This window comes from Cnephaeus nilssonii, assembly GCF_951640355.1.
Source record: "Cnephaeus nilssonii genome assembly, chromosome: 17".
NCBI lineage: Eukaryota > Metazoa > Chordata > Mammalia > Chiroptera > Vespertilionidae > Cnephaeus > Cnephaeus nilssonii.
In genome coordinates, this window is record NC_137088.1 from 3,088,134 (window position 1) to 3,113,883 (window position 25,750).

The window sequence follows — 25,750 nt, forward strand, 5'->3', positions numbered from 1 at the left end:
AAAAAGCGAACCTTTTAATAAAAACGGCTCATAAAAATCCCAGTAAACTCCAAAGAGGAAGGTCTGCCTCAGTGCGTTTATAAAACAGCGTTTGGTCCTTTTACAGAAAGCTCCCTTCAGTGAACACATCTTACTACAGTCAGACCGGAACGCGCCGCCAGCGCGAAGCCTATTGCACGTCAGAGGAGCGCCCGTTCCAGAGGCTCCCAGCTCCCACTCTTTCTTTCCAAAAGCCAGATTTACGTTTCTTGGGCGTAATAAATAAAAACGCGGCGTGTTTCGCTACTTAAAACGACGACGACCTTTAAAAGCACTTCTCTGCCTGAGGAGGGGCGGGGGCGGAGGTTCCACAGGAGCTGAACCAGCCTCGCAGCCGTTCCGGGGAGGGGAGCCCTGAGCCCGCCCGCGCCGCCGCGCCCACTCCACAGGAGCCCTGCCTGCGGGAGGCCGGGCGGCCGATGCGGGATGGGAGGGAAGACAAGGTTTCAGACAGGCGCCATCAGCACTCCGAGTCAGAGAGAGCGCCGGAGCACCCGGAGGGAAGGAAGGTCGGATGTGAGCCTCGATCAACCAGTAAACTGAGCGGAGGCGAGTGCTCGGGGCAGAGGGGGCATCAGGCTCCGGCCCCGACGGCACACCTGCCCCCAGGCCGGGCCTGCCCTGGCCACCTGCGGCCCAGCCGTGCGCGCACAGAAGCGCGGGAGCTCCCAACCGCGGCCCAGGCGACCTGCAGGGAGAGGTGACAAGCCGGCCTCTCAGAGGTGGCACCGCTGGCTGGCAGCACTTCCTGTCACCTCTCATTCCAGGAAGTGGGGTTCCCGTCTCCCCGCTACACCTCCCCCCTGCCCCAGAGCCAGGCGGAACCGGAGGCCGCCTTCCCGAAGGTTCTCCCGAACCCTGCTCCTCACGCCCACCAAAGATCACGTGGACCACGAGCGGGCAGGGCGCAGCTGTCCCCGGGGTGACGGCCGAGCCAGGCGTTTGGGGCAAAGCCAGCGAGGGCACCTCTGGCATCGCCCGCTCAGCCTCCTGCCCGCACCGCCCTCAGAACAGCCCGGACCTGCAGGCGCGCCCTGGCTCCAGGGGCAGCCCGCGGACCACTGGCCCGGCCCCCCGGCCCCCAGCCACCCGGCACTCAGCTGGGACCGCTGTGCCGTAACAACCCACCCAGGACGAGCCCGGGGCCCGGACACCAGAGGGTGCGAGACGCACTACAGGTAAGGTGACCAGATCGTCCCGCTTTTTAACAATTTGTCCCACGTCCCACGGCGTTTTAAAAAAGTCCCTATTTTTGGAAAGAATCAAAATAGGGACTTTTTAAAAAACGCTGTGGGACGCGGGACAAATTGTTAAAAATCGGGACTGTCCCGCCAAAAGCGGGACGATCTGGTCACCTTAACTGCAGGACACGTCTCGGGTCCCTGGAGGCCCTGGGGCGGGCCCCCGGCCTGGTGTGAGGAGGAAGGCAGGCCCAGCTGCAGGGCTGTCCCCGAGCCGGGAGGGAAGCCAGGGCGGCAACGAGAGAGAAAACACACGGACGCTCGGGGACCCGCTTTCTTGCCTGTGACCCATCGTCCCAAATGGGTGCTGAGGAGTCAGCTCGACTTATCCCGGGAGAAGGCGCAGGGGGGAGGTGTAGCGGGGAGGCGCAGGGGGAGGTGCAGGGGGGAGGCACAGGGGGGAGGTGTAGCGGGGAGGTGTATGGGGCAGGCACAGGGGGGGAGGCTCAGGGCGAGGTGCAGGGGGGAGGCGTAGCGGGGAGGTGCAGGGGGGAGGCGTAGGGGGGAGGTGTAGGGGGGAGGCGCAGGGGGGAGGTGTAGGGGGGAGGCGCAGGGGGGAGGCGTAGCGGGGAGGCGCAGGGGGGAGGCGTAGCGGGGAGCCGCAGGGGGGGAGGCGCAGGGGGAAGGACCCGCTCGGCCTGCCTGTGCATCCAACACGGGACATTGGGGTTCTCCGAGTCCATGGAACATTTGAAATCTGTACGACCCTCCAAGACAACTCTATTCAGCAGCGGAGACCAGGCCGACAGAACGCTTCTGACCGAGGAGGAGAGGGCCGGACAGAAGCGTTTGGTTCTTCTACTTTGAAACAATTTGCATAGAGAACGCTGGAAGATGGAGGTGACACAGCTATTACTGAGACCCCTTTAAACCCCACAGAGCGGAGCGGCTCGCCTCTGGAGACAGGACAGCGCTCCGAGGAGGAGGAGCGTCCCGCTGGGGAGGTGCGGCCGTGGCCTGCGCCGCGCTGGCTCGTTTGAGACGGAGGAACGCGTCGGAAGCGCGCAGTGCCGGTGGGCCATGTGATGGGGGGGCGGTGAGAGACTCCCACCCTTCTTCTGGGCTCAGGTCCCCGCGGCCACACGGAAGCAGGTGAGGTTCGCTCCCCTCGGCTCGGCGCGCAGCAGGTTCGCGAGGGGCTCTCGTTCTGGCCGGGAACGAGGAGACGAGGAGGAAAAGGAAGAGACGGCTTCAGCTCAGGCTCCTCCTCGGGAGCCGAGACCACCAGGGGGAAAGGCCAGGACTGGCCAGGAAGCTGCAGACTCTCCCTAACACCCCCACCCCCCCCACCCTTCCGTCCCGCCATGTGGCTACACAAAACACGCCTGTTCAAGCCACGGCGGCAGCTGTGACATGCCGCGCGGCCCAAACCGAAACCACGTAAGGCACTGACCCAGGCGCGGCCGCGGAGCGTCGCTCCAGAGCGGGGCCCGGGCACCGCCCGCCCTGACTCAGTCACTTGGCACGAGACACGGGAGACAGAAACGAGCACGGGCAGAGCTGAGCATCCTGGGTCCGTGGCCACGCGGCGGGCGGCAGCACAGGCGGGCTCAGGCGTGTTTCTCTCCCCGAAAGGCACCTGGTTCTGGAGCTGCGCAGCCCCTCAGGCAAGTCCCAGTGAAGTAGACGCATCCGGGGGTCCCCCTGCTACGCTCTCGGTGCGATGGCCGCACGGGACCGCTCCTCGTCGGCGCAGAACCGGCAACACGGCGAAGGCTCCGGGGCGCAAACAGGTGGCTGGACGGCTTCTCCCCCCGTGACCCAAAGTCACGGGCGGCACCGCGAGAGCCCAGTGATCCGACCAGAGAGAAAGGACGACAAGAGGCAGTAAGCTGGGAGGCCCCGGGACCGCAGGCCCTCTGCGCGGATTCCATCCACAGGCGCTGACGGAGGCGGCGACACTGCGTCCCGGCGAGGGGAGGAGACGCTGGGCCCGCCGTCCGAGCCGCGAAGATCCGTCCTCGGTGCTGAGTGGCATCAGCAGGTCCTCCGAGGCCGACTCCTGCGGACCTTTCACCTCACATCACACCCGTAAGGAAACGGCATTTTATTGAACAGAGACACTAAGGGCGGCAGGACGCCGCTGGATGTGGGCGAGGAGCCGACAGATCCGGCGGCGCGTGGTCGGCCAGACTCCGGCCTCCACCTCACACGGGGCCGGCGTGGCCGGCGTGGCCGACGCGGCGCTTTGGTCCGGGCTCCGCAGGCCCCCGAGCAGCGCGGGTCAGATCAGGCCGACCATCTGGTCGATCTGGCGCATGTAGACGCTCTTCAGGGGCAGCGAGTACCTCCGCTCGTCGGGGACGCGGTTGCACTAGAGAAATGGGACCGTGGGAATTTCGAGTTAAAGATCCATGTGTTGACCCGGCCAGTGTGGCTCAGGGGTTGAGCATCGACCTATGAACCAGGAGGTCACAGTTCAATTCCAGGTCAGGGCTCATGCCCGGGTTAGGGGCTTGACCTCCAGTAAGGGGGGGTGCAGGAGAAAGGCAATCCATGATTCTCTCTCATCACCGATGTTTCCGTCTCTCTCCCCCTCTCCCTTCCTCTCTGACATCAATAAAAAAGTATTAAAAACCCTCCGTGTGCGGAGCCTCAGGAAATGGGGCTGGAGGAGCCGACTGGCCACTCGGCCGGGCACTGCAGACGGGTCGCATGTCCCGGGTGAGGCAGGGTGCGAGCAGCATCCCTGGCCTCTGCCACGAGATGACCCGGCCCCACCCCCAGAGGTGACAACCGGGACGCTCCAGACATGGCCACTGTCCCTGGAGGAGCAGGTGCCCCGCTGGGAGCACGGGTGGTGGAGCGTCCTCGCCTCCCAGGGGCACAGCGGGGACCCGGGAGGCTGACGTCCACGCACGGGCGCAGTGGCCGGGACTCCGAGCGGCACCCGGGTCCCACCCCACCCAGGTCTGCAGAAAACATGCCCTTTGAGAATCCTGCGGCTCCTCTGGTTTACGGGTCCTCTCGTCCTCAGCCAGAACCTGACCGCGCACGCGTGCGTCTCTGTGGTAACTGGAGGCCTCTTCCCCCTCGGAGAGCGAGTTCAGGACCAAACGTGTTGTCTGGAGGCACCACCCCGAGGAACACGCCCCCATGGGGACTCTCCTCTCCTCGAAGGGCCAGCCCTGACAAGTCCCGCAGCTGGTCCCGGCATCGCCCGCCCACCCCCTGCGCTTCCTTCTGCCCGAACACCCTTCCTGCGGGGCCTCCTCCCCACCCAGGACCTACTGAAAAGCCAGCTCCTCCAGAAGCCCTCCAGGCTTCCCCGGCAGGTGGCTCCCCTCCTCAAGTTCCTGGGGAGGAGCCGGTCTCCCCACCAGCCATGTCCTATCTAGAACCGGGGCCCCTCGATCGGCCCCACCCCCAGCGCTGTGTGACAGAATGAGGTCTATCACATGAGCGTCTGCACATCGACCCCTCGGCCGGGAGTGACTGGCCACCGCTCCGCGGCTCCCACACCCTGACGCCACCTCTAACCGCCTCTGTGAAACTCAGGCAACCCGTCTGAGCCGTTAATGAGGGGCGTCTTCTCTCCGTCCACACCAAAACGACCCCCGAAAAGCAACTCACGTTGGAGCTGGAGTTGAAGACTTTCAGGTCGGGAGCCGCCGGCCTGTGCAGAGCCGTCCCGGCTGCGCGCCCGTGCTCGTCGGGGAAGAACTCCTTCCACGGCGCCTCCCGCAGGTGCCTGTCCACCGACACCACGTGGCCCTCGGTGGTGAACATGTACCTGGTGCCAGCCTTGTGCACCGGGTTCTCCTCATCGAACAGCTGGCGGGAGAGGAGACGCCATTGGACGCCGGCAGGTGGACCCCGGTGCGCCCGGCCCCGGGAGCTGCCTGCCCCGCGCTCCAGGGACCGGCGTCTGGGAAGGCGTCCGCGGTCCCAGCCCGGCGCGAGTCTGAGGCACCACTTCTGCTTCACCCCAGATGTCCCCCGACCCCGGCTAGAGTCCCAAGGCCTAGGACGAAGGCCCAAACCTGGGCCGTCTGCGGAACCCCGGGGTGAGCCCATGTGCTCCCCAGTTCTCGGGCTGGAGCCCCAGAACCGTCTGCACCCCTCACATGGCAGACGCCGGGGCGGGGGGGGGGGGGGAAGGTTTTGTCCATCTCGGCATCCCCGGCACGTGGGCCACCTGCTCGTTCCGGTGTCGGCACCGGCCGGCGCTGTGCACACGGCCCAGGGCGGTCCCTCCCGCAGGCGGTCCCTCCCGCAGGCTGTGCTGGGGGAGGGGCGGGAGCGCCAGGAAGGCCCGGCGGGATGGGGCCGGTGGGGGGGGCGGCGGGTGCTCAGGAAACTCCGGTGAGCGGCCACTTAGAGTCTCAGGTGGGAGACACCTTGCCGTCACCGAGGTTACAGACGAGGACAAACGAGACCCAGCGAGCGGGACAGGGTCGGCCCAGCTTCCTCCCCGACCCGGGGTCCTCGCGCCCAGACCAGGGGCCTCCTTCGCTTGCTCCACACGCCCTGCGAGCACCCCCCCAGCGCAGCTGCCATGGGGTGCAGCCAGGCCGGGCTGCGCTGGGGGGACGTGGGCACAGGGGCCGGGGGCAGGAGAGCCGTCCTCCCACGGGGAGACGAGGGCGCCCTCTGCTGCCTCCTGTGGACGGTGACGCCAGGAGCCGAAGCGTGGGACCAGCACCTCCCAAACCCGCTTGTACCGTCCCAGCCACCAGACCCCAAGCTCCCTCCAAAGACCCTGAGTCAGCAGGGCCGCGGCCAACAGGGGCCCCGCCGGGGGCCGCCGCGCAGGACACAGCCTTCTCGGCATCTCCGCCTCAGCCTCCTCGCTGCCCCCACCAGGACACCCCGCCCCTGGGCCTGAGGGCGTGTCCTTGTGGGCAGCCACGCTGAGCGCAGCGGCTCCACGCACAGGTGCACACACGCATGTGCATACACACCACACGTGCGCACACACGTGCATGCAAACCACGTGTGCACGTGGCAGCGTGTAACATGGGAAGAGCACGGGGAAGGAGCCAGGACGGGGTCCGAGCGCAGCCCCGCCCGTCACCCCGAGAGCCAGGCGGGTCACCGCATGTACGCACACTGCACAGTGAGCGCTCCTGCGGTTCCTCCAGTGCGGCCCTTGGTCTGCACACACACGAGCATGTGCCTGTGGCCACGGTCACACCGTCAGAGGCCAGCCCCCGCGCTCTCCTCGGGGAAGCCTCCGACCCCACAGACGTGGGTCCCCGCGGACCGTCACCCCCCTTCGCACACCTTGCGATCTCACATCTCCGTCTACCGGACGTGCCCCCTCCACGCACGGTTAGGAGCCGCGGGGAGACTGCCGTCCCGGGTCGGCCTCTGTGCTCGTGTCCTGGGCCAGCGCACTGTCCCGCGTGGAGCAGGGCCCGTGGGCACGGGCGACACCGTGTGGCCAGGCCCGAGCTGACTGCCGCGCCCGGGGGGCCCCAGCACGTACCAGGTACAGGTACTTGCAGGTCTCGCTGAGGAAGAAGCTCTCCATCCGGTCCTCCTTGGACTTGTCGATGACGTGGTGCAGCGTGGCGTACCCGCACCTGCAAAGCAGCCCGTCAGCCCTGCCTGCTCCCTCGAGGCGCGCGCTCACCACGCAGCGGAGCGGGAGTCGTCACGGAATAACCGGCCCCGCCAGCAAATGCCCACGGCAAACAGGTGACGCCGGTTTCAGCGCTGTCCGCCTTAGCCGAGCCGGTCTGCACATTCGTTTAACAACGGATCTGGCGGCCCTGACCGGTGTGGCTCAGTGGATAGAGCGTCGGCCTGCGGACTGAGGGGTCCCAGGTTCGATTCCGGTCAGGGGCATGTACCTTGGTTGCGGGCACATCCCCAGTGGGAGGTGTGCAGGAGGCAGCTGATTGATGTTTCTCTCTCATCGATGTTTCTAACTCTCTATCCCTCTCCCTTCCTCTCTGTAAAAAATCAATAAAATGTATTAAAAAACACACAAATGGATTTGGCGGCTGAATCGCCAGGTTGCGGGGGGGGGGGGGCGGCGGGGGCGGGTGCTGGCAGGTTTGCTGAGAGCATACGTGACATCGAGAAATGACTGGGACGAATTCAGGACTGATTAACGTTTTCCATCCTAATATTTATAGACCTGACGTATCATTTGGAAAGTCTAAGATGGCAGTTTATAAAAAATACTCAGGACCCACTGCTCGGTAAAAAAGCAGGTCACAAAACTGAAATAGCTTTTTTTATACAATACATGCATGCACACACGTTACATACGAATACATACGAACGATGAGCACACAGACGTAAAGACTGTGCTGCTCTCTGCACGTGGCAGCCCAGGACAGTACCAGTGTGTGCTTTACATGTGAAACGGGAGAGTTACGTGGGAAGAATACAGTCCCACAGTCTGCCAGCACCCCCACCCGCCGAGCAGGGACAGGCGCTGACACAGAAAGGAAGCAACTTCCCTGCAAATCAAGACGAGGGAGCCGCCCGCCACGTGACCGTGCGAGAACCCCGTTCCCCGGAGCGGCTCCCCGCGAACCCGATTCCGACAGCGGGAGGAGGAACTGGGAAAACTGACTTGACTTTCGTGTACTTTTCCAGACTCTGCAGGATGTCCATGCCCACGTGGAGGTAGAAGGGGTTCTTGGTCGCCTGGAGAGGAGAGCGCGCGTGAGCCGGCGGGGCGGGGCGGGGCGTGGACGGGCCGCAGGCGCATCACCGGCCCTCAGCGAGCGTCGCGGGCTGCCGGTGTCTGCGTGAGGAGTCACGGCCAGAGGAGGGCACGGGCCCCGCCGCTGAGGGTCACAGCGTCCAGGGCTAAGTGTCAGCTCACGTCAGCTCCCACGGCCGGGCCACACCGAAATGAGAGACACCTGGACTGGTTGTCTCCCTCCCACCCTGCCCCGACCAGGCCGGGGATCGAGCCTGCAAGCCGTCCCCGCCCGTGGAACCACGCGTGACGCTGACAGGACGCCTGGGCAGGTCACTGTCAGAACGACCAGGAAACGAGAGCCCACACCAACCAGCAGGGGTTCCCCGAGAACCAGGCCCCCAGGCCCCAGCTGCCCGGCGCCGAAACCCGCCGCGGGCCAGACCGCACCTGGTAGAGGAGGTAGGTGGACTCCACCAGCTCGGGCCGCAGCGGGTAGAAGAAGACGTCGGGGGCCTGCAGCTGCCAGTTGTACCGCTCGGGGAGCGCCCCGTAGCGCTTCCAGATGGCGTAGTAGAAGGCGTGCAGGCAGATGGCATCTTCCACGTCTCCGATCAGGACCTGCGGAGGCACCGGCCGCCGGGCTAGGACGCTGGCCCACGGCTCTGGCTTCCCCTCCCCCACACCCATACCCGCCCTGGGCTGGAGACAACCCCAAAGTAGCACCCAGAGCAGGAGAGGCCTCCCCGGGGCATCAGTGCCAGGAGGACGGGCACAGCACCGCCAGGGCTTCGCTGTGATCACAGACAAGACAGCCGCGGGGACACCCTAACCCGACCCCGGGCCACGTTTCGGCACGGCTTCCCTTATCTGTGGCTCCGTCCAACCTTCTGGAACTAACTCCACCAACAGGACCACTGAGCCACGTCCTGCCACGGCCCTCCCGAATCCACAGGAGCCGGAGCGCGGCCGTAGGAGGGCGGGCCGGCGCCCCAGCGTGCGTGTCAGGGAGGACGGCGTACCTGCAGCCCCGGGAAGAAGGCCTGCAGCGAGTCCATCCACGTGTTCATCAGCCGCCCGCTGAACATGTCCACGTTGACGTACAGCGGGGGGTCCCCTTCGCCCTCGTTGCAGGCTTCCCGGCTGCGGCGAGCAGAGCGCAGGTGAGAGAGGATGGTGACAGGCCAGGCTCGTCCCCCTGTGACCCCGGAGTTCCGCTTCCATGGCGTCAGCATGAACCTTCCTCCTACCCCCCCCTTCTTTTTAGAATTTTATTTATCTCACCTTTTCCTGGCCAACTCAGTGGCTTTGGTCATTTGTACAAAAATGCTAAAAACTGGCTTTCAGCCCTAGCTGGTGTGGCTCAGTGGATAGAGTGTCGGCCTGCGGACTGAAAGGTCCCAGGTTGGATTCCGGTCAAGGGCACATGCCCGGGTTGCGGGGGCTTGATCCCCAGTAGGGGGCGTGCAGGAGGCAGCCAAACAATGATTCTCTTTCATCACTGATGTTTTATCTCTCTCCCTCTCCCTTTTTCTCTCTGAAATCAATAAAAATATGTTTAAAAAAACCAGCACAAAAGCGGGCTTTCAGCATTGGTCTTCCAGGCAAATGCACGTCATCATAACAAGCTGAGCCCTGACCTCAGACCCTGTGAGTCTGCTCTCTGGCCTCGGTGGACATCGGCCTGGGAGATGCCTCCTGCTGTCAGTCTGGGCCACGGTGGCCACAGGCTCCTCGCCTTCCTCCCCAACTCCTCCCGAGGTCACGTGCCTCTGTGGCCGAGCAGCCCGTGAAATGCACGACTGTATCATATAAAGAAGTCATCAAGCCCTAGCTGGTTTGGCTCAGTGGATAGAGCATCGGCCTGCGGACTGAAGGGTCCCAGGTTTGATTCCCGTCAAGGGCACATGCCCAGGTTGCGGGCTCGATCCCCAATGAGGGGCGTGCAGGAGGCAGTCGATCCATGGTTCTCTCTCATCATTGATGTTTCTATCTCTCTCTCCCTCTCCCTTCCTCTCTGAAATCAATAAAAATATATTTTTTAAAGAAGTCATCAAATAATCCTACCCCCCTTTTTTAAAAAAATATATTTTATTGATTTTTTACAGAGAGGAAGGGATAGGGATAAAGAGTTAGAAACATCGATGAGAGAGAAACATCGATCAGCTGCCTCCTGCACACTCCCTACTGGGGATGTGCCTGCAACCAAGGTACATGCCCCTGACTGGAATCGAACCTGGGACCCTTCAGTCCGCAGGCCAATGCTCTATCCCTGAGCCAAACCAGCCAGGGCCTACCCCTTCTTTAAGGCTCTGCAGACAGACCACCTCTCCCGCAATTCTGGCCCCTGCACAGGTAGCACCTGAATGCGCATAAAGTCGGAACCAGTGGTCGGCAAACTGCGGCTCGCGAGCCACATGCGGCTCTTTGGCCCCTTGAGTGTGGCTCTTCCACAAAATACCACGGCCTGGGTGAGTCTATTTTGAAGAAGTGGTGTTAGAAGAAGTTTAAGTTTAAAAAATTTGGCTCTCTAAAGAAATTTCAGTCGTTGTCCTGTTGATATTTGGCTCTGTTGACTAATGAGTGTGCCGACCACTGGTCGGAGCTCAGCCCGGAGCGGCCCCAGCTCACCCTCTGCAGGAAGCACTGGGACCTTCAGCGTACGGACGGGCCACGCAGGGCACGGGGCGCACAGCAGGTCTGCGTGGGGTTTGACCTGCGTGGGAGGCCTGGCTACTTCAGCATAAAAACGGCGTCTCTCCCGACCAGGGCCCACGCCACGGCTGCAGGCACCCCTCCGAGCCAGCTGCCCGAGGGCCGGCTCCTCAGTCCACTTGGGGCTTTAAAAGGTAAAGGGGTGCCCGGCCGGAGGGGCTCAGTGGGTCGGAGCAGCGTTCCATGTACCGGGAGGTTGTGGGTTCGATTCCCAGTTGGGGCACAGGCAAGAGGCAACTGGTGGGTGTCTCTCTCTCACACCGATGTTTTCTCCCTTCCTCCCTCTCTAAGAGTCAGGAAAAACTGCCCCTCCCCAAAGCAGAGAGTGGCCGAGCTCTGGCCAAACAGCCTGTGAGCGGAACGGCAGCCCCTGGGGGACGGGTCCAGGCGGGAAGCCCCGAGCGAGAAACACCAGTGATGTCAGGGGAGCCGCCGGATGCACAGCTGAGAGGCACGGACAAGGCGGCTTAAACCGGCAGAGGGCGGGCTGGGCCACGCCCCGGCTCTCGGCAGGGGAAGGCCAACCCCAGCAGCTCTCTGGAGGGTAAAGGGTCCACGGGACTCGGTGACCGCCCCGCACGACGGCTGCCGCCCTGGTGGTCCTGGCCCGGCCCGTCGGCTGCGCGGTCAGACGCAGGCAGCGCCGGTCTGTCACTGAGAACGGGTCACGGAAGCACATGGTCTCTCTCCGAGGGAAGCTGCCAGGAGCCGCCTACAAGAGGCCCGAGTTGCCGAGACCCCAGCCGCCGGCCAGCGGCTCGGCCACCATGTGCACCGGAAGTGGACGGTGCGGCTTGACCGGCCTCGACAAGGCGCAGCCCCGCCAACAGCCGGGACTGCCCCCTGAGGCCCTGTGAGGGGTGGGCTGCGGCTCTGAGCACTGAGTTTGGGGGCCTGCGATGTAGCAGGAGGCAGCCACTGCACCTCTTCACCCCCAGACGAGGGGCAGGCAGCGGGAGCGCGAGGCAGCGGGGCCGGGAACCTGCACGGGACGGCGCCAGGCGGCGGGCGCGGCCGGACGTACCCCCTGCGCAGGTAGCTCTGGATGCTGCGGTAGGCGGCGTTGAACATGTCCAGGTCCTCCTTCTCGCCGAAGAGGATGTAGGCCTTGAGGAGGTACTCGTAGAAGGAGTCCAGCCCGGCGCCCAGCCCGCTCTGCTTCCCCACCCAGTGGCCCGTCTGAATGTTGACGACGTTGCCTGCGGACACGAACGGAGCGGGTCAGGCTCCCGCTGTCGGGGGCAGCCCCTTCCGGGGCCCCTGCCCCGAGCACCCCTGGCACAAGGACGGGGAGCTGGGCCCCCAAGGCAGCTCGGCAGCAGGAGCCTGACCCTGAGCCAACACGGGGGAAACACTGAATGCGAAAGGGAAACGGGTGTCCTTTTGCTTTTCCCATCGAACCTCACAACCGCCCTCTAAGCAAAGTCCCCGGAGGACACTGGGCGGGCAGACACCGAGGGCCGATCGCCGAGTGCTCACGTTTCAGATTCAGTGGTTCCGGGGAGGAGGGGAGGGAGCGCCCCAGAGGAGGGGCAGGACGGGGCCCAGGTGGGCAGTCCCGTGGCTGGAGGAGGGGAAGGGGAAGGACGGGGCCCAGGTGGACAGTCCCGTGGCTGGAGGAGGGGAAGGGGAAGGACGGGGCCCAGGTGGACAGTCCCGTGGCTGGAGGAGGGGAAGGGGAAGGACGGGGCCCAGGTGGACAGTCCCGTGGCTGGAGGAGGGGAAGGGGAAGGACGGGGCCCAGGTGGACAGTCCCGTGGCTGGAGGAGGGGAAGGGGAAGGACGGGGCCAGGTGGGCAGTCCCGTGGCCGGAGGAGGAGGAGGGGAAGGACGGGGCCCAGGTGGGCAGTCCCGTGGCCGGAGGAGGAGGAGGGGAAGGACGGGGCCCAGGTGGGCAGTCCCGTGGCTGGAGGAGGAGGAGGGGAGGGATGGGGCCAGGTGGGCAGTCCCGTGGCTGGAGGAGGAGGAGGGGAGGGATGGGGCCAGGTGGGCAGTCCCGTGGCTGGAGGAGGAGGAGGGGAGGGATGGGGCCCAGGTGGACAGTCCCGTGGCCGGAGGAGGCGCACACACCTAGCAGCCCCGTGCCGCTGCTCCGGAGGCTCCACAGGGCCTTCACCGCGCGGCGGGCCACCCACTCGAAGGTGGAGTCCCCCAGCAGCCGGCTCAGCATCCCGAACTCCACCAGCAGGGACCCGGCGCCGGCCGTGCACGTCTCGTTATTGCTGTCGGGAGGCACCCCCGTCTTTAGGTTCACCTGGGGACGGGAGAGACAGAGGTTCATGTGTGACGTGGCTCAGTGGATGAGCAACGACCTATGAACCAAGAGGTCACAGTTCGATTCTTGGTCAGGGTACATGCCCGGGTTATGGGCTCAATTCCTGGTGTGGGGAGTGCAGGGGGCGGCCGGCCGGTGATTCTCTCTCATCATTGATATTTGTCTCTCCCTCCCTCTGAAATCAATAAAAGTCTTTAAAAAAGGTGTGTGGGGGGGTTTGTGGCAAAACTCAAGGAACCCGCAGGGCAGCCACGGGGGGGGCGGTGCGGGTGGAGATGTGCCCCGGGGAAACGAAGACACACCCACGGGGGATAATACCCCACCCGTGGAGGGCGATGCTGAGCCGGGCACACAGCTCTGTCCTGAGGAGGAGATTGCGGCAGGTATGCACGCAGTAGGTGCTCAGCAAATGCCGGAAGAATGGAAAAACGTCTGCATCGTATGGAGGGCCAGATTCTCTCAAAGACACAGCTGCCCCTTATGTATCAGCCCGTCTCCCCCCGAAATATGTTGCTCAACAGCGATTTCCATTCAGGGAGACGGGCCGCGAGCCAGCCGCCTACCCGGGGATAGGGGATGCCCGTCTTGGTGTTTTCGAAGGCGGGCAGGAGCCGCACGGCCAGGTCGTGAGCCATGTGCAGCAGCTCGTTGTCGTAGTCCTTAATGGTCATGTCGCCGAAGGGCTGCTTGGAGTCCGTGATGATCCTGTGGGCGGACAGGAGGCTGCCCAGGACCCTGGTGGCAGGAGGGACACAGAAACGCAGAATCGCATTCGCTGTGAACGCGCACAATCCCGTTCGAGAGACAGAGCAACCCGAACGCTGCCGGCGCTCGGGGGGCGGGCCTGGGGCCTCCTGAGGGGCTCCCCGGCCGGGAAGAACCGCCTGCTCCTAGTCACCACCTTTACTGACAGGAAGTAACGGGCACTCATCTGGGGGGGCCGGGGATGAGGCCACGGGAAGTAACAGCCGAGGTCTGTCATCTCACCGCCTCAGCCAAGGCGGGGGGGGGGGGTGGGGGAGTGAGGGAGGGGGGAAGGCTCGAATCGCTCTCAGGCGAACACGACCTTTATGCTAAGACATGGCGCTGGCTTCCCTCACTTGGGGGAACACGTGGCTTCTAAGAAACAGAACCGGCAACACAGCACAGACGAAATCTTTTGTTCTGGCGCCGAGCAACGGAGGAGTCTTCTCCAGCCTCTCCACAGAGGCGAGGGAGGAGGAGACCTACTCGCAGGGGAGCCCCAGCTGAGGGCCATGTCCCCGAAAAGCCACTGCTTTCCAGAATGAACGCTTTCCTAACTTCAACGTGACCTCTGGAATACTATGCAGTAATACAAATTTCAAAAAGTTTAAATGAGCCTGGCTGGTGTGGCTCAGTGGTTGAGCATGCACCTATGAACAGGAGGTCACAGTTCGGTTTCTGGTCGGGGCACAGGCCCGGGTTGCGGGCTCGATCCCCAGTGTGGGGCGTGCAGGAGGCAGCCGATCCATGATTCTCTCTCATCATCGATGTCTCTATGTCTCTCTCCCTCTCCCTTTCTCTCTGAAATCAACAAAAATATATTTTAAAATAAGTTTAAATGACAGAAAAACAGTCACAATATATCGAGCTAAACAGGCAAGATACCACACTGGGCACGGAACGCGGGCCACAACGTCAGCGGCACACACGCCAGGAGCCACGCCGGGCGGTGAGCAGTGGTCCTCCCTGTGGCGGCGGCGGAGACGGGGCGCTCATTTCCTTCAGCAATTCCCAGGGGTTTCCCAAGACACCCCGAAGGAGGGACACGAGCCCAGACCCGCAGGAGGGACTCCCCCTCACACCCCCGTCAAAGTGCGTCTTTCCGGTCAGTCCGAAGTGCAAGGACTGTGAGACGTCAAGAGCGAAGGGGTAACATGGCCGGGCGCCCGCGGCCCCCGTGGCCTCTGCCTCGACCTCGTGGCCGGGCGCCCGCGGCCCCCGTGGCCTCTGCCTCGACCTCGTGGCCGGGCACCCGCGGCCTCCGTGGCCTCTGCCTCGACCTCGTGGCCGGAGGACCTCCCGGGAGCGTCTCCCCACAGAGGCGCCCGCCCGCCAGCATTTCGGGTCCCGCCTCACCTGATCGTGGCCTCGAAGACCTGCACGGTGGAATCTTTGTCAAACGACACCGTATTGATCACCAACTTGACCGCCTTCTGGAACTCGGATGCGTTCCCCATGATCTGTAACAGAGGGGGCGGGGCTGAAGGACCCGGGGCGGGGCCAGCTCCCAGGAGACCCAGCACCTGGGAGCGGCGGTGGCTTGTGGCCCGGCTGTTTCCACACGGAGAAATAGAAGTACTGTCTTTTGGAGCAAAGCACAAGTCCAGGGGCATTGAAAACAAACAAAACACAGGAGACAATCAGCTCGGTCCCTTTAAACACACCCCAGCCCGGCGGGCGGGGCTCAGTGGTTGAGCTCCATCCATGAACCAAGAGGTCGCTGGTTGATTCCAGGTCAGGGCACATGCCCGGGTGGGGGGCTCGATCCCCAGTAGGGGGCGTGCAGGAGGCAGCCAATCGATGTTTCCATCTCTCTATCTCTCTATCCCTCTCCCTTCCTCTTTCTCTCTAATCAATGAAAACCAATTTTTACAAAAGGGCCTAGAACCACGTCCCTACTGGATGCGTCGGCATGACGTCACACCAGGCTGCTCTCTCCGTGTGAAGTGCAAACTGCACACACCTTTTAGATTCATCGGAAATGAAATGCCTTCATGCTGTTCAACAGTTTATGACAGCCCTGGCCGGTTTGGCTCAGTGGAGAGAGCAGACTGAAGGGTCCCGGGTTAGATTCTAGTCCAGGGCACAAGCCCGGGTTTCGGGCTTGATTCCCCAGAAGGGGGTGTGCAGGAGGCAGCGGATCAATGATTCTCTCATCGTTGATGTTTCTCTCTCTCCCTTTCTCTCTGAAATCAATAAAAATATATTAAAAAATGGTTATGACAATCCCGGAACTGTGATGACATCATAAGGACACACACACACAAAACAAGGAAAAACAAACCACCTCTGAGACACACTTCTCCCCGGTGTGCCTTATTCCCGAGCTCCCTGGTCTGCGGACCTCGGCCCCTCGCTGTCCCCTCCCCGCCACAGGCAGAGCGCGTACAGGCGGCTCGGCTCTGGCCCGCAAGCTCTCTCTTTGTAAAAGACGGCGCCATGGCGCTGCGGCTGCCGCCGGCCGCCGGGCCAGGGGACTGCCTCCCAGGGCCCGCTGCACATCCGTGGGAGCCACCTGACCTGCTCCCGGAGGAAAGGAAACCTCAACAGACGCGCGAGCCCAGCGAAGGCCGGATGTTGTGCAGCGGAAACCACAGGGGTCTGTCTCCTTCCAGATGCTGGGCAGCACCTCTGCCTGTGGGCAGCTGCAGCTGCCAGTCTGGCCTCAGGTCGAGAGGAAGGCGAAGAAGGAAGTGGCAACTGTGACTGGCCAGGCAGTCAGGTCAGCCAGCAGGTCCGAGGCCCTCCCTCGGGCTGGGCTGGACGGGGAGGCAGAGAGGTGTCCGTACTGGGGCTTGTCAGAGCCTCCGAGATGCCAGACGTGCAGACTTCTGCCAGCTCCCTGGGGACAGACTCCTCCCTTCAGAGAGGAGGCCCTTGGGGTCCGTGCTGGGACACGCTGGCGCCGGAGAAAGTCGCTTTGCACACACCCTGTTCTAGAGGCGGGGAGTGCGGTGGGTGACAAGGAGGCCTGAACGCCAGGAGCGCGGCCGGGGGACGGGAGGCACGCAGGGCGCGGGCGGGGCTCTCACGGCTGTGCCGGAGTCCCGGGACATTAAGCAGCACTGTGGCTGAGTCAGCTGCCATCTCCGACAGGTCAGTCCCCCGACAGGTCAGTCCTCCGGGGGCCAAACGGACCGGTCTGGGCACATCGGGTTGGGATGGCGAACGAGGGGGTGGAGTCAGAGATGCAGGAGGAGATCCTGGGAGACAAGTGCTTGGCAACCCCAGCCTGGCAGCTCCACCCCGGCTGCCCCATTAGACGGGGCCCAGTGGAATGCACACGAGCTCTCCAGCTCCTGCCCCGTTCTGGCACCTCCCCGCGAGCAGCGTGCTGGCCGTGCTGGCCGGCGCTGATGCAAACCTCGCCAGCATTGCACAACTCACTCCCCCGCTGTAACCGCCCACAAGCTTAGACCACAGTAGGAATGTGCCAAGGGCGAAGGCTTGCTGGACACGCAGGCTGAGACCGGAGCCGCCCCTGGGAGCCGCACCAGGTGGCAGAGGCCGCGAGGCCTGGCACTGAGCACCTGCCACAGAGCCACGGCCGCCACCTGCTCTGCAGCCGGTCCAAGGCCTCCTGTTCCCCCGTCAATGGGGGCACAGGCAGCACCGAGGGGAGCCTGTGGGTCTGCCCAGAGCCCGGGCCGCGAGGACAGGCCGTGGCAGAGGCCGGGGCTCAGGGCCGCACGGGGTCAGGGGACCCGCCGACCCTCAGCTCGCGTCTTTTCCTTCTGAAACCTCCATTTCCTGCCCTGAAGGTTACGGTCACTGTGGCGCTAATGAAATGCTCTTTTGATTCTCTGAGGCAATAAAATAGTGAAAAACTGGGAGAAAAATAGGTTTCCCCAAATCATCACATTTTCCCTCATTTCACCAGCAATACTTTTCTTGCTCTGGGCGTCAAGGCCACGAAAAGAAACAACAGTTAAGGCCTGGCCGGTGTGGCTCCGTGGTTGAGCACCGACCTAGGAACCAGGAGGTCACGGTTCAATTCCCAGTCGGGGCACATGCCCGGGTTGCGGGCTCGATCCCCAGTAGGGGGCGTGCAGGAGGCAGCCAATCAATGATTCTCTCTCATCATTGACGTTTCTCTCTCTCCCTCCCTTCCTCTCTGAAATAAAAAAAAAAGAAACAACAGTTATGAAATCTAGGACTATATTTTGAGTATCAGGTTTCCTGGAATTCCGGTCCTTGCGGGGAGCTAGGGTAACGACCCCCCAAACCTCTGGATTAATGAAAAGAACAGCGAGGCTGAGGACTTACTGCCAGCGTGTCCAGCGCGTCCACGAGCGTCAGCGAGTAATTGCCCAGGACGTCATTGATGTTCAGGTTGGAGCTGAAAAGGAAACAAAGGCGCTTGTGTTAGAGGAGGAAGGACAGGACACTCAGCCCCCGTCAGCCCCGAACCCTGCTGGCCACGCTCATCCACCCGGGACTCCTCACAGGTGGGCGCCCCAGAACAGCCAGACGCGGACACTACCGCGGAGGGAGACCCCGGCGGGAGGCAGGGGCAGTGCGAGTCCTGCCGTCTCGGGTGCCATTTCATGGCCCTAAGCGCTCGCTCCGTTCAGCTTCCAGCAGCTCTGACTTTAGATCCTTCGGAGCAGAGAGGGGGAGCCCGGCCCCCAGTCCTCCAGCTGGGAAGTCAGCCCCTCCAGCCGGCCACACCCAGAGGAGCCGGCCCTCCGCGCAGCCTCAGCATCTCACCGTCCTGGCCTCGGGGAAAAAATGAGCTTCATGCCGTGTTTCACTCACACTCACCCCAAAGCCCCACCGCCCCGTGGAGGCTGAGAATGGCTGTGACACGACCAGGACACTGCCCCCACCAACACCGCTCCGCTCTCTGTTTTTTTAAAAAAATATTTTTTTATTGACTTCAGAGCGGAAGGGAGAGAGGGAAACATCAATGATGAGAGAGTCACTGATCAGCTGCCTCCTGCACGCCCCCCACTGGGGACTGAGCCCGCAACCCAGTCATGTGCCCTGACCGGGAATCGAACCGGGACCTCCTGGTTCCTAGGTTGACGCTCAGCCACGGAGCCACGCCGGCCGGGCACCGCTCCCCTTTCTGAAATAACCTGGAGACCCAGCGTCAGGGGTGCAAGAGGTGAGGCCCTGGGCAGAGGGCAGTTCTGCCTAACAGACTCCGGCACGGACAGCAGTGCGTGCACCGGCGGGCAGGGAGGGGGAACGGTGAGTCTCAGCGCAGCTCGACCAGGTCTGGGCTCAGGGATGGCCTGTCCCATCCCACAACCCAGAGAGGAGCCACAGAAGCTTAAAAAGATGGAAGTCGGGGGGAAATCCAGCGACGGTTTACGGACCAAAGGGGGAGCCCAGTTCCATCGTCACTGGTGTCCTGGCGTCTCCCCTCAACCCCGACCACGGTCCCTACTCCTGGGACACGCAACGGGCCTGGCCGGAAGCAGGAGGGCGCTCACCACGCCCTCTGGTCTTCTCAGGCCTTGCTGCTGTGCTGGACCTGTTAGGCCACTTAACCTAGGACAGGCTGTACAGCAAAACCTCAGGTCCGCCCCAACCGGTCTGGCTCAGTGGATAGAGCGTCGGCCTCAGGGGTCCTGGGTTCGGTTCCGGTCAAGGGCATGTACCTTGGTTGCGGGCACATCCCCAGTAGTGGGTGTGCAGGAGGCAGTTGATTGATGTTTCTCTCTCATTGATGTTTCTAACTCTCTATCCCTCTCCCTTCCTCTCTGTAAGAAAATCAATAAAATATATTAAAAACAAACAAACAAAAAAACACTCCAGGTCCATGTCTTGTATCTGTCTACCCACCTACTTATCTACTTACTTATTTAAACCCTCACCCAAGGACATGTTTTCATTGATTTGAGAGAGAAAGGGAGAGAGAGAAACATTGATTGGTTGCCTCCTGTACAAACCCCAACAGGGGATTGAACCTGTAACCCAGGTATGTGCCCTGACTGGGAATCGAACCCTCAACCCTTCAGTGCACAGGACAATGCTCCCACCATCTGAGCCGCCGGCCAGGGCTGGGCCCGTCGTCAAAAACGAGCTTGTGCGGAAGGCTGTCTAGGCACCGGCCGACTCGCCCCTCACAAGCCACGAGCCAGACGGCCACGGCCGAGGAACCAGGAGCCGCTGCTGCCTGCTTCTGCTGTGCGTCCACTCTCTCTAAACGCCCGCGATCGCAGACGGTCCCCCGCAGACGGGAGCCGGGGTTACAGCAAGCCCCCGAGGGCACGCCTGCCCAGAGGCACACGTGTGCAAGGGTGGAGGTCAAGGTAGGCAGGGACGTGCTCAGGCGCCGCCCGCCAACCCCAGGCTGTTGGGCGTCGATGCTGAACTTCACGGCTCTGCTGCTGGGAAACCGAGGCCTCCAGCCACCCACCCCCTCAGACACGGTCCCTCCCCACCTGGCATCCAGCTAGCGAGTCCTACGGACCTCCCTCGCCACCTGTGCAGCGTGGAAGGCCCCCCATGCCCATCACTGCCCACCTTCCCAGGTCTGACTGTGCCTCTCCTCCCAGGCTACAACTGAAACGGGCCCAGTTCATTTATTTTATTGATTTCAGAGAGAAAGGGAGAGGGAGAGAGAGATAGAAACATCAATGATGAGAGAATCATTGATCGGCTGCCTCCTGCACGCCCCCCACTGGGGATCCAGCCCACAACCCGGGCATGTGCCCTTGACCAGAATCAAACCTGGGACCCTTCAAGTCTACAGGCCGATGCTCTATCCGCTGAGCCAAACCAGCTAGGGCTGGACCCAGTCTTTTTTTTTTTTTTTTTTAATATATTTTATTGATTTTTTACAGAGAGGAAGGGAGAGGGATAGAGAGTTAGAAACATCAATGAGAGAGAAACGTCGATCAGCTGCCTCCTGCACACCTCCTACTGGGGATGTGCCCACAACCAAGGTACATGCCCTTGACCGGAATCGAACCTGGGACCCTTCAGCCTGCAGGCCGACGCTCTATCCACTGAGCCACACCAGCGAGGGCCGGACCCAGTCTTAGAATACTTTTCGACCCGATGTCCCAGCTGTCACTACAATGAACAATGACACGTTGTCACGGTGAAAACACGTGCTCGCAATGACCGGGCGGCCTTTCTCCCCCTCAGTCAGACAGTCACTCAGAAGCTAAGGTGTGCCTTCCGACTTTGAATTCTTTTCGATCAAACTGCTGTCCACGCTTTCAAAATGTGCCGGGAAAGGCAAAACAACAACGGGGAGGGAATGAAGAAAAAAGCAGGCTGCACACCCCTCTGGGCCGCTCGGTGGTTAGAGCGACGGCCTGAGCACAGAAGGGTCTTGGGTTCGATTTTCAGTCAAGGGCACGACCCTGGTCGGGGTGCCTGCGGCAGGCAACAAATCCATGTGTCTCTCTCACATTGATGTTTTCTCTCTCTCTCTCTCTCTCTCTCTCTCTCTCTCTCCTTCCCTCTTTCCCTTCCACTCTGGGGGAAAAAAAGAATCAGTGAGAAAATAGCCTTGGATGAGGATTAACCAAAAAACCCTCTTGGCCTAAACCACCAATTATCGTGAGTCCGTTTATGCCAAACCACGGTGTCGGTAAGCCCTCGGATTTGTTCTCGGTAGATGCTCCTGACCCGTGGCCAGCCTGACTCGATTCGGCTAAGTGCCTCACGCCCAGAGCTCCATCCTCAGCGCCAGGCTGGGCTGGCGGCACACACTTCCCACCGAACCGGCTGCCGAACGCAGCGACGCAGAATCAACTCTCCCCGTGGCGCCCTCCCCCCACGGCGAATGTTTAAGGTTCTTATCGCCCCCAAACAGAGAAGGTGGAACAGACCCACATCCACGTAGGAAGCAAATGTCCCACATCCTCCAGGAGCCTGCCTGGTGCTGTGTAGGTAGAGGGCACGGGTGTTCAAGGGCTTGGGGGGGGGACAGGCGAAGGGAGAGGAAGGCGAATGAGTCGATCAGGGAAAGTCACCTTCAAACAGGTCGGCGGCATCACAGAAGGACTTGGCCCTGACCCCGGGGAGGACAGGATCTTAGAAAGAACGAGGAATGAAGATGAGGCCACGCGAAGCCAGGGGCGCCTAGGAACGAGTCGGTGTGGGGGGTTGTTAATGTAAGACTTGCTTTTTTTGTTTGAATAGCAATAGGGTTGGGAGAAAGCAGAGAAGGGTCATGTGCCCAAGACCCGGACTATTGTTGTTCACAGGATGCAAGAAAATAATATCCAAAGGACTGGAAGAAACTCTGAGTTTGGCCCTAGCCAGTTTGGCTCAGTGGGTAGAGCATTGGCCTGTGGACCGAAGGGTCCCGGGTTCAATTCCGGTCAAGGGCACGTACCTCAGTTTCAGGCTGCTCCCCGCATCCGACCCTGGTGGGGGCACGTGCAGGAGGCAACCGATCGATGCGTTTCTCTCACATCGATATTTCTCTCCGTCTTTCCCTCTCTCTTCCACTCTCCCTAAAAATCAATGGAACATACCCTCGGGTGAGGGTTAAAAAAAGAAGGAAGGAAGAAACTCTGAGTTGGAAGCTCTGCCCCGCATGGGGGACTGAGAGGAACCGGCTTTGCATAGCAATGGGCGGCCGGACAGAGAGACCTGCTATTTTTAGAGTTCAGGTTCCGAGTTAACTGCTCACCCCGCCCCAAGTCAAACGAGATGGCCAGATAAGCCTGGAAAAAATGGAACTGAAAAATAAAAGAAACACGTGTTCAGGGCCGAGGTTTTGTGTCTGGACGGTTTACGTCTGACTCTGACAGCGGTGCCACGCAGTAGCTTCAAAATGAGCCCTAAGATACACCCGAGAAGAGTCACCGGGATACGTGCGATTTTAAACGTGCCCGAAAGGTTTGCATTACAGGTTGCTTGTCTGGGGTGTGGATGTGCCCTATTATTTTGGAGCCACAAGGACAAAGCTCAGGCTCTACAGTTTTCTTGGAAATACCAACGCCCGGGAGGGAGGAGCTAAGGAAGGGAAGGGGAGGGAGCAGAGGGCTCCGCACTCTTCGGAGGGTCCAGCGTGAGGGTCCCTCCCGGCCACAGCACCCAGGCTCTCACCTCCTTTACCAACGACACCCCTACCAAACGCCACCCTCCTGGCGCCATCCTGCCAACAGCATACGTGTCCCAGAGCAACCCGACCTCAAGGTCCCCACACTGGCACCGCACACTCAAACCGAAACCCTGGCCAGCAGACTTCGCCCCGGAACCGAGGCCTGCGCCCGCCACCCACAACCACCGCGGACCAGCAGGCCGATCCCCGGCCGCCTCCCCTCGCTGGAGCGGGGCCCAGGTCTCCAGGGGGTCCCTAAGGTCCACGAAGACCCACACAACTGGCACCCACTCGCTCCCTGACCACCAGAGTCCCAGCTGACGGCGTGATCCACCCAGGTCCTCATTACGGTTCCCTCGGGCCCACCCCGCGCAGGGAAACGGGAAAACAGCGGGGCCGGTGCGGGGTGGGCCCGAGGGAACCGTAATGAGGACCTGGGTGGCGAGAGCCCGTCCAGGAAGTGCCCGCTGTCTCTGAAACCGGAGAAAACCGCGGAGAGAGACAGCGGGCACTTCCTGGACGGGTTCTCGCCCCCCTGGGATCCCACACGCTTCAGTGGGGACGTACATGCTCCCCACACGCTGACGTCCGCTCCGTGACAGTGTGTGGGCAGGAGCTGGCGTGAAAGGGCAACGAAAAATATCTGGTGAGCTTTTAGGCTTTCTGTTGTCCAATGTTAACGTTTCTCGAAACGTTAAGACCAGAAGAAAGCACATGGGCATACAGTCCAGGACCGTCAACAAGACAACTCATGAACTCCCGCCATCGGCAAAGACCCAGCAACTTTTTTTCAAAATTTAATAAAACTTTTTCTAAAATAAAGAGAGAGAGAGAGAGAGAGAGAGAGAGAGAGATACATTTATATGTATAAGACTGATAGGAAAGCGAGGAAAATAGCTCCTCGGTTCCCTCCAGTTTAGGAGGGCCCCGTCTTTTGAAGTGCACCTGGGATGTGACCTTGCCTCACTGAACACCATGCTCTCCAACTGCCAATTCAGGGCGTGCATGTGCAGATAAACCAACCATTTTAAAACCTCTTCCAGCCCCGTTCCTGTCTGGACTTCCCTTTCAGCCCTAAGGACCCGGCTCTGCTGCTTCTCACCAGGTGGAGAGACACCTGGGCCCCATGTCCAGCGGCACCACAGGGCGCGGTCCCAGGGACAGCAGCCCACCGCTCCCTCCCGCCTCAGGGAGAGGACCCGGACCCGGAGGGAGGCGGTCACCCATCAGGCCGGACAGGGTCAGCGAGGGGCACGCCCCTCCCTCCGGCCAGCAGGCCCTTCCTGGGTGTGCTGGACTCCTGGACTCTGAGGTCAGCGCAGTGACCCCTGGAGCTCAGCCTGCACAAACAAGGCTGGCCACCTCCCCCACAGCCCTGCCACCAGCGGGGGAATTTAGGGGACAGTCAACTCAGCCGCCAAGGAGTCTCACCGAGCACCAGGACCCCAAGTCTGGCCAGCCTCTCCCGCTCCCTCCCGCCTACAGCCTCAGCCCAGGAAGCAGCCCGTCATTGGGGAGGAAGGCGGTCGCCCCGCTCTGCCTCAGCGCCCTGGGGGCTCCAGAGAAGTCCTGTCCGGGCCAACTCCTGGGTCTTCACATTTTTAATAGAAAAGCCGGGCTGAGAGGTACAGGCTTGTTTTCAAACTGCCTTTAAGGGGATTTCACGTTCCTGTGCGCTCATCTGACGGAGGAGGCGGAGACGGGCGTCTAGAGCCCCCTAGTCACCGCTTGGCACCGCCACTGTCCCCCCGGGGCCCCGAGCCTCAGTCTCCCCATCTGTCAGAGAGACTGCGCTGGACCCGGAGTTCTTCACTTCCGGGCCCGGCCCATCCCGCACCCCAAGTCCAGGAGGCCTCCAGGGGGCCGGCCCGTGAGGCGGGGGCGCCGGCCCAGGACCCCCAGCGCCCTGGCATCCCCGGGGCCCCGGCGGGCGGAGGGGTACTCACGGGTCCCCGCGGTCCGGCCCGCGGCCCCCGCAGTCGATGGGGTTGAGCTCGTCCTGCGGGAAGGCGTGCGCCATGTAGTTGTCGTAGCCGAAGACGAACATGCCCCGCGCCAGGTCGCGCATCTGGGCGCGCAGCTGCGGGGGGAAGGCGCCGCTGTAGCGCCGCTCGTACTCGTCCGGGCCGCGGCCCCGGCCGCCCAGCACGTCGCCCCAGTGCGCCGGGCCGCACACGCCCGGCCGGGGCCGCCGCGGAGCCCGCCGCCGCCCCGCCGCCGCCGCCCCGGGTCCCGGCGGCTGCAGCCACGACGGCCCCGCCGGAGCCCCGGGCGGGTCAGCAGGTCCCGGGGCGGTGGGCGCGGGGCCGTCGGGGCCCATCAGGCGCTGGAAGCCGAAGCTGAGCGGGAAGCGCTGGTAGAAGCCCATGCTGGGCCCCAGCCCGAAGACGAGCCACAGCGCGCCGTGGAGGCCGAGCCGCAGGAGCAGCAGCCCCAGGACGAGCGCTCGCCATTGCATGGTCGCGCGGGCGCCGCGGGCATCCTCCCAGCGCGCGGGGCCCTCCGCCGCCGCCGCCGCCGCCGCCGCCGCACCCGTGCTGCCCGCCGCCCCGCTCGCTTCCCCTTTAAGGAACTCCGGGGTGACGCACCAGGAACCGGCCCATTGTCTCCCGCCCCCGGCCCTCCGGCCCGGCCCGCCCGGCCTGGCGTTCGCCCGCCGGGTGGCCCGGGATTGGCCCGGTCCGGCCCGGCCCCGAGGGGCGCGGCGCACTGCCTCCCGCGCCATAGGCCGCCCCGAGTCCGCGCGCCCCGCCCGCCGCGCCCCCGGCCCCGCTCCTGACCACGCCCCCGCCCCTGGCCCCGCCCAGCGCGCGAGGCCACGCCCCTGGGCGGGCCGGAGTCCCGACGGGCTGGCGTGGCGAGTGGAGGCCGCTCGGCTCCGGGCGACGGAACTTCCAGCCAATGGGAGGGCGGCACGGGAGCGCCCGGCGGACGTGGGACGGAGACGTGGCCCGGACCCGCCCGCTGTGGGGTGAGGAGGTGACAGTTAGGAGCTGGAGGAGGGACACGGACGTTCTAGGGCCGGTGTGTGTGTGTGTGTTTAAATTTTCAATTACAGTTGCCTTTCAACATTATTTTATATCACTTTCAGGTGTACAGCATCGGAAGCGTGG

The 25,750-nt window shown here is 62.6% G+C and overlaps 1 protein-coding gene across 2 annotated transcripts; it reads right to left on the reverse strand.

Moving 5' to 3' along the window:
* On the reverse strand, nt 1-25,217 carry EDEM1 (ER degradation enhancing alpha-mannosidase like protein 1). Of its 2 annotated transcripts, XR_013814832.1 has the most exons (13): nt 24,584-25,217; nt 17,885-17,957; nt 14,975-15,078; nt 13,438-13,609; nt 12,670-12,853; nt 11,624-11,798; nt 8,907-9,027; nt 8,335-8,505; nt 7,813-7,886; nt 6,712-6,808; nt 4,854-5,054; nt 692-3,594; nt 1-660 (listed from the first exon to the last, which is right to left on the reverse strand). XR_013814832.1 is itself a non-coding variant. In XM_079794898.1 (12 exons), exons 1-12 carry the CDS (start codon nt 25,093-25,095, stop codon nt 3,505-3,507), a joined length of 1,974 nt encoding a protein of 657 aa, XP_079651024.1. In that variant the 5' UTR covers nt 25,096-25,217; the 3' UTR covers nt 1-3,504. The 2 variants fall into 2 exon arrangements, 1 of the variants encoding a protein (XP_079651024.1); XM_079794898.1 differs by having other exon boundaries at nt 1-3,594.
* Between the last annotated feature and the right edge of the window lie 533 nt (nt 25,218-25,750).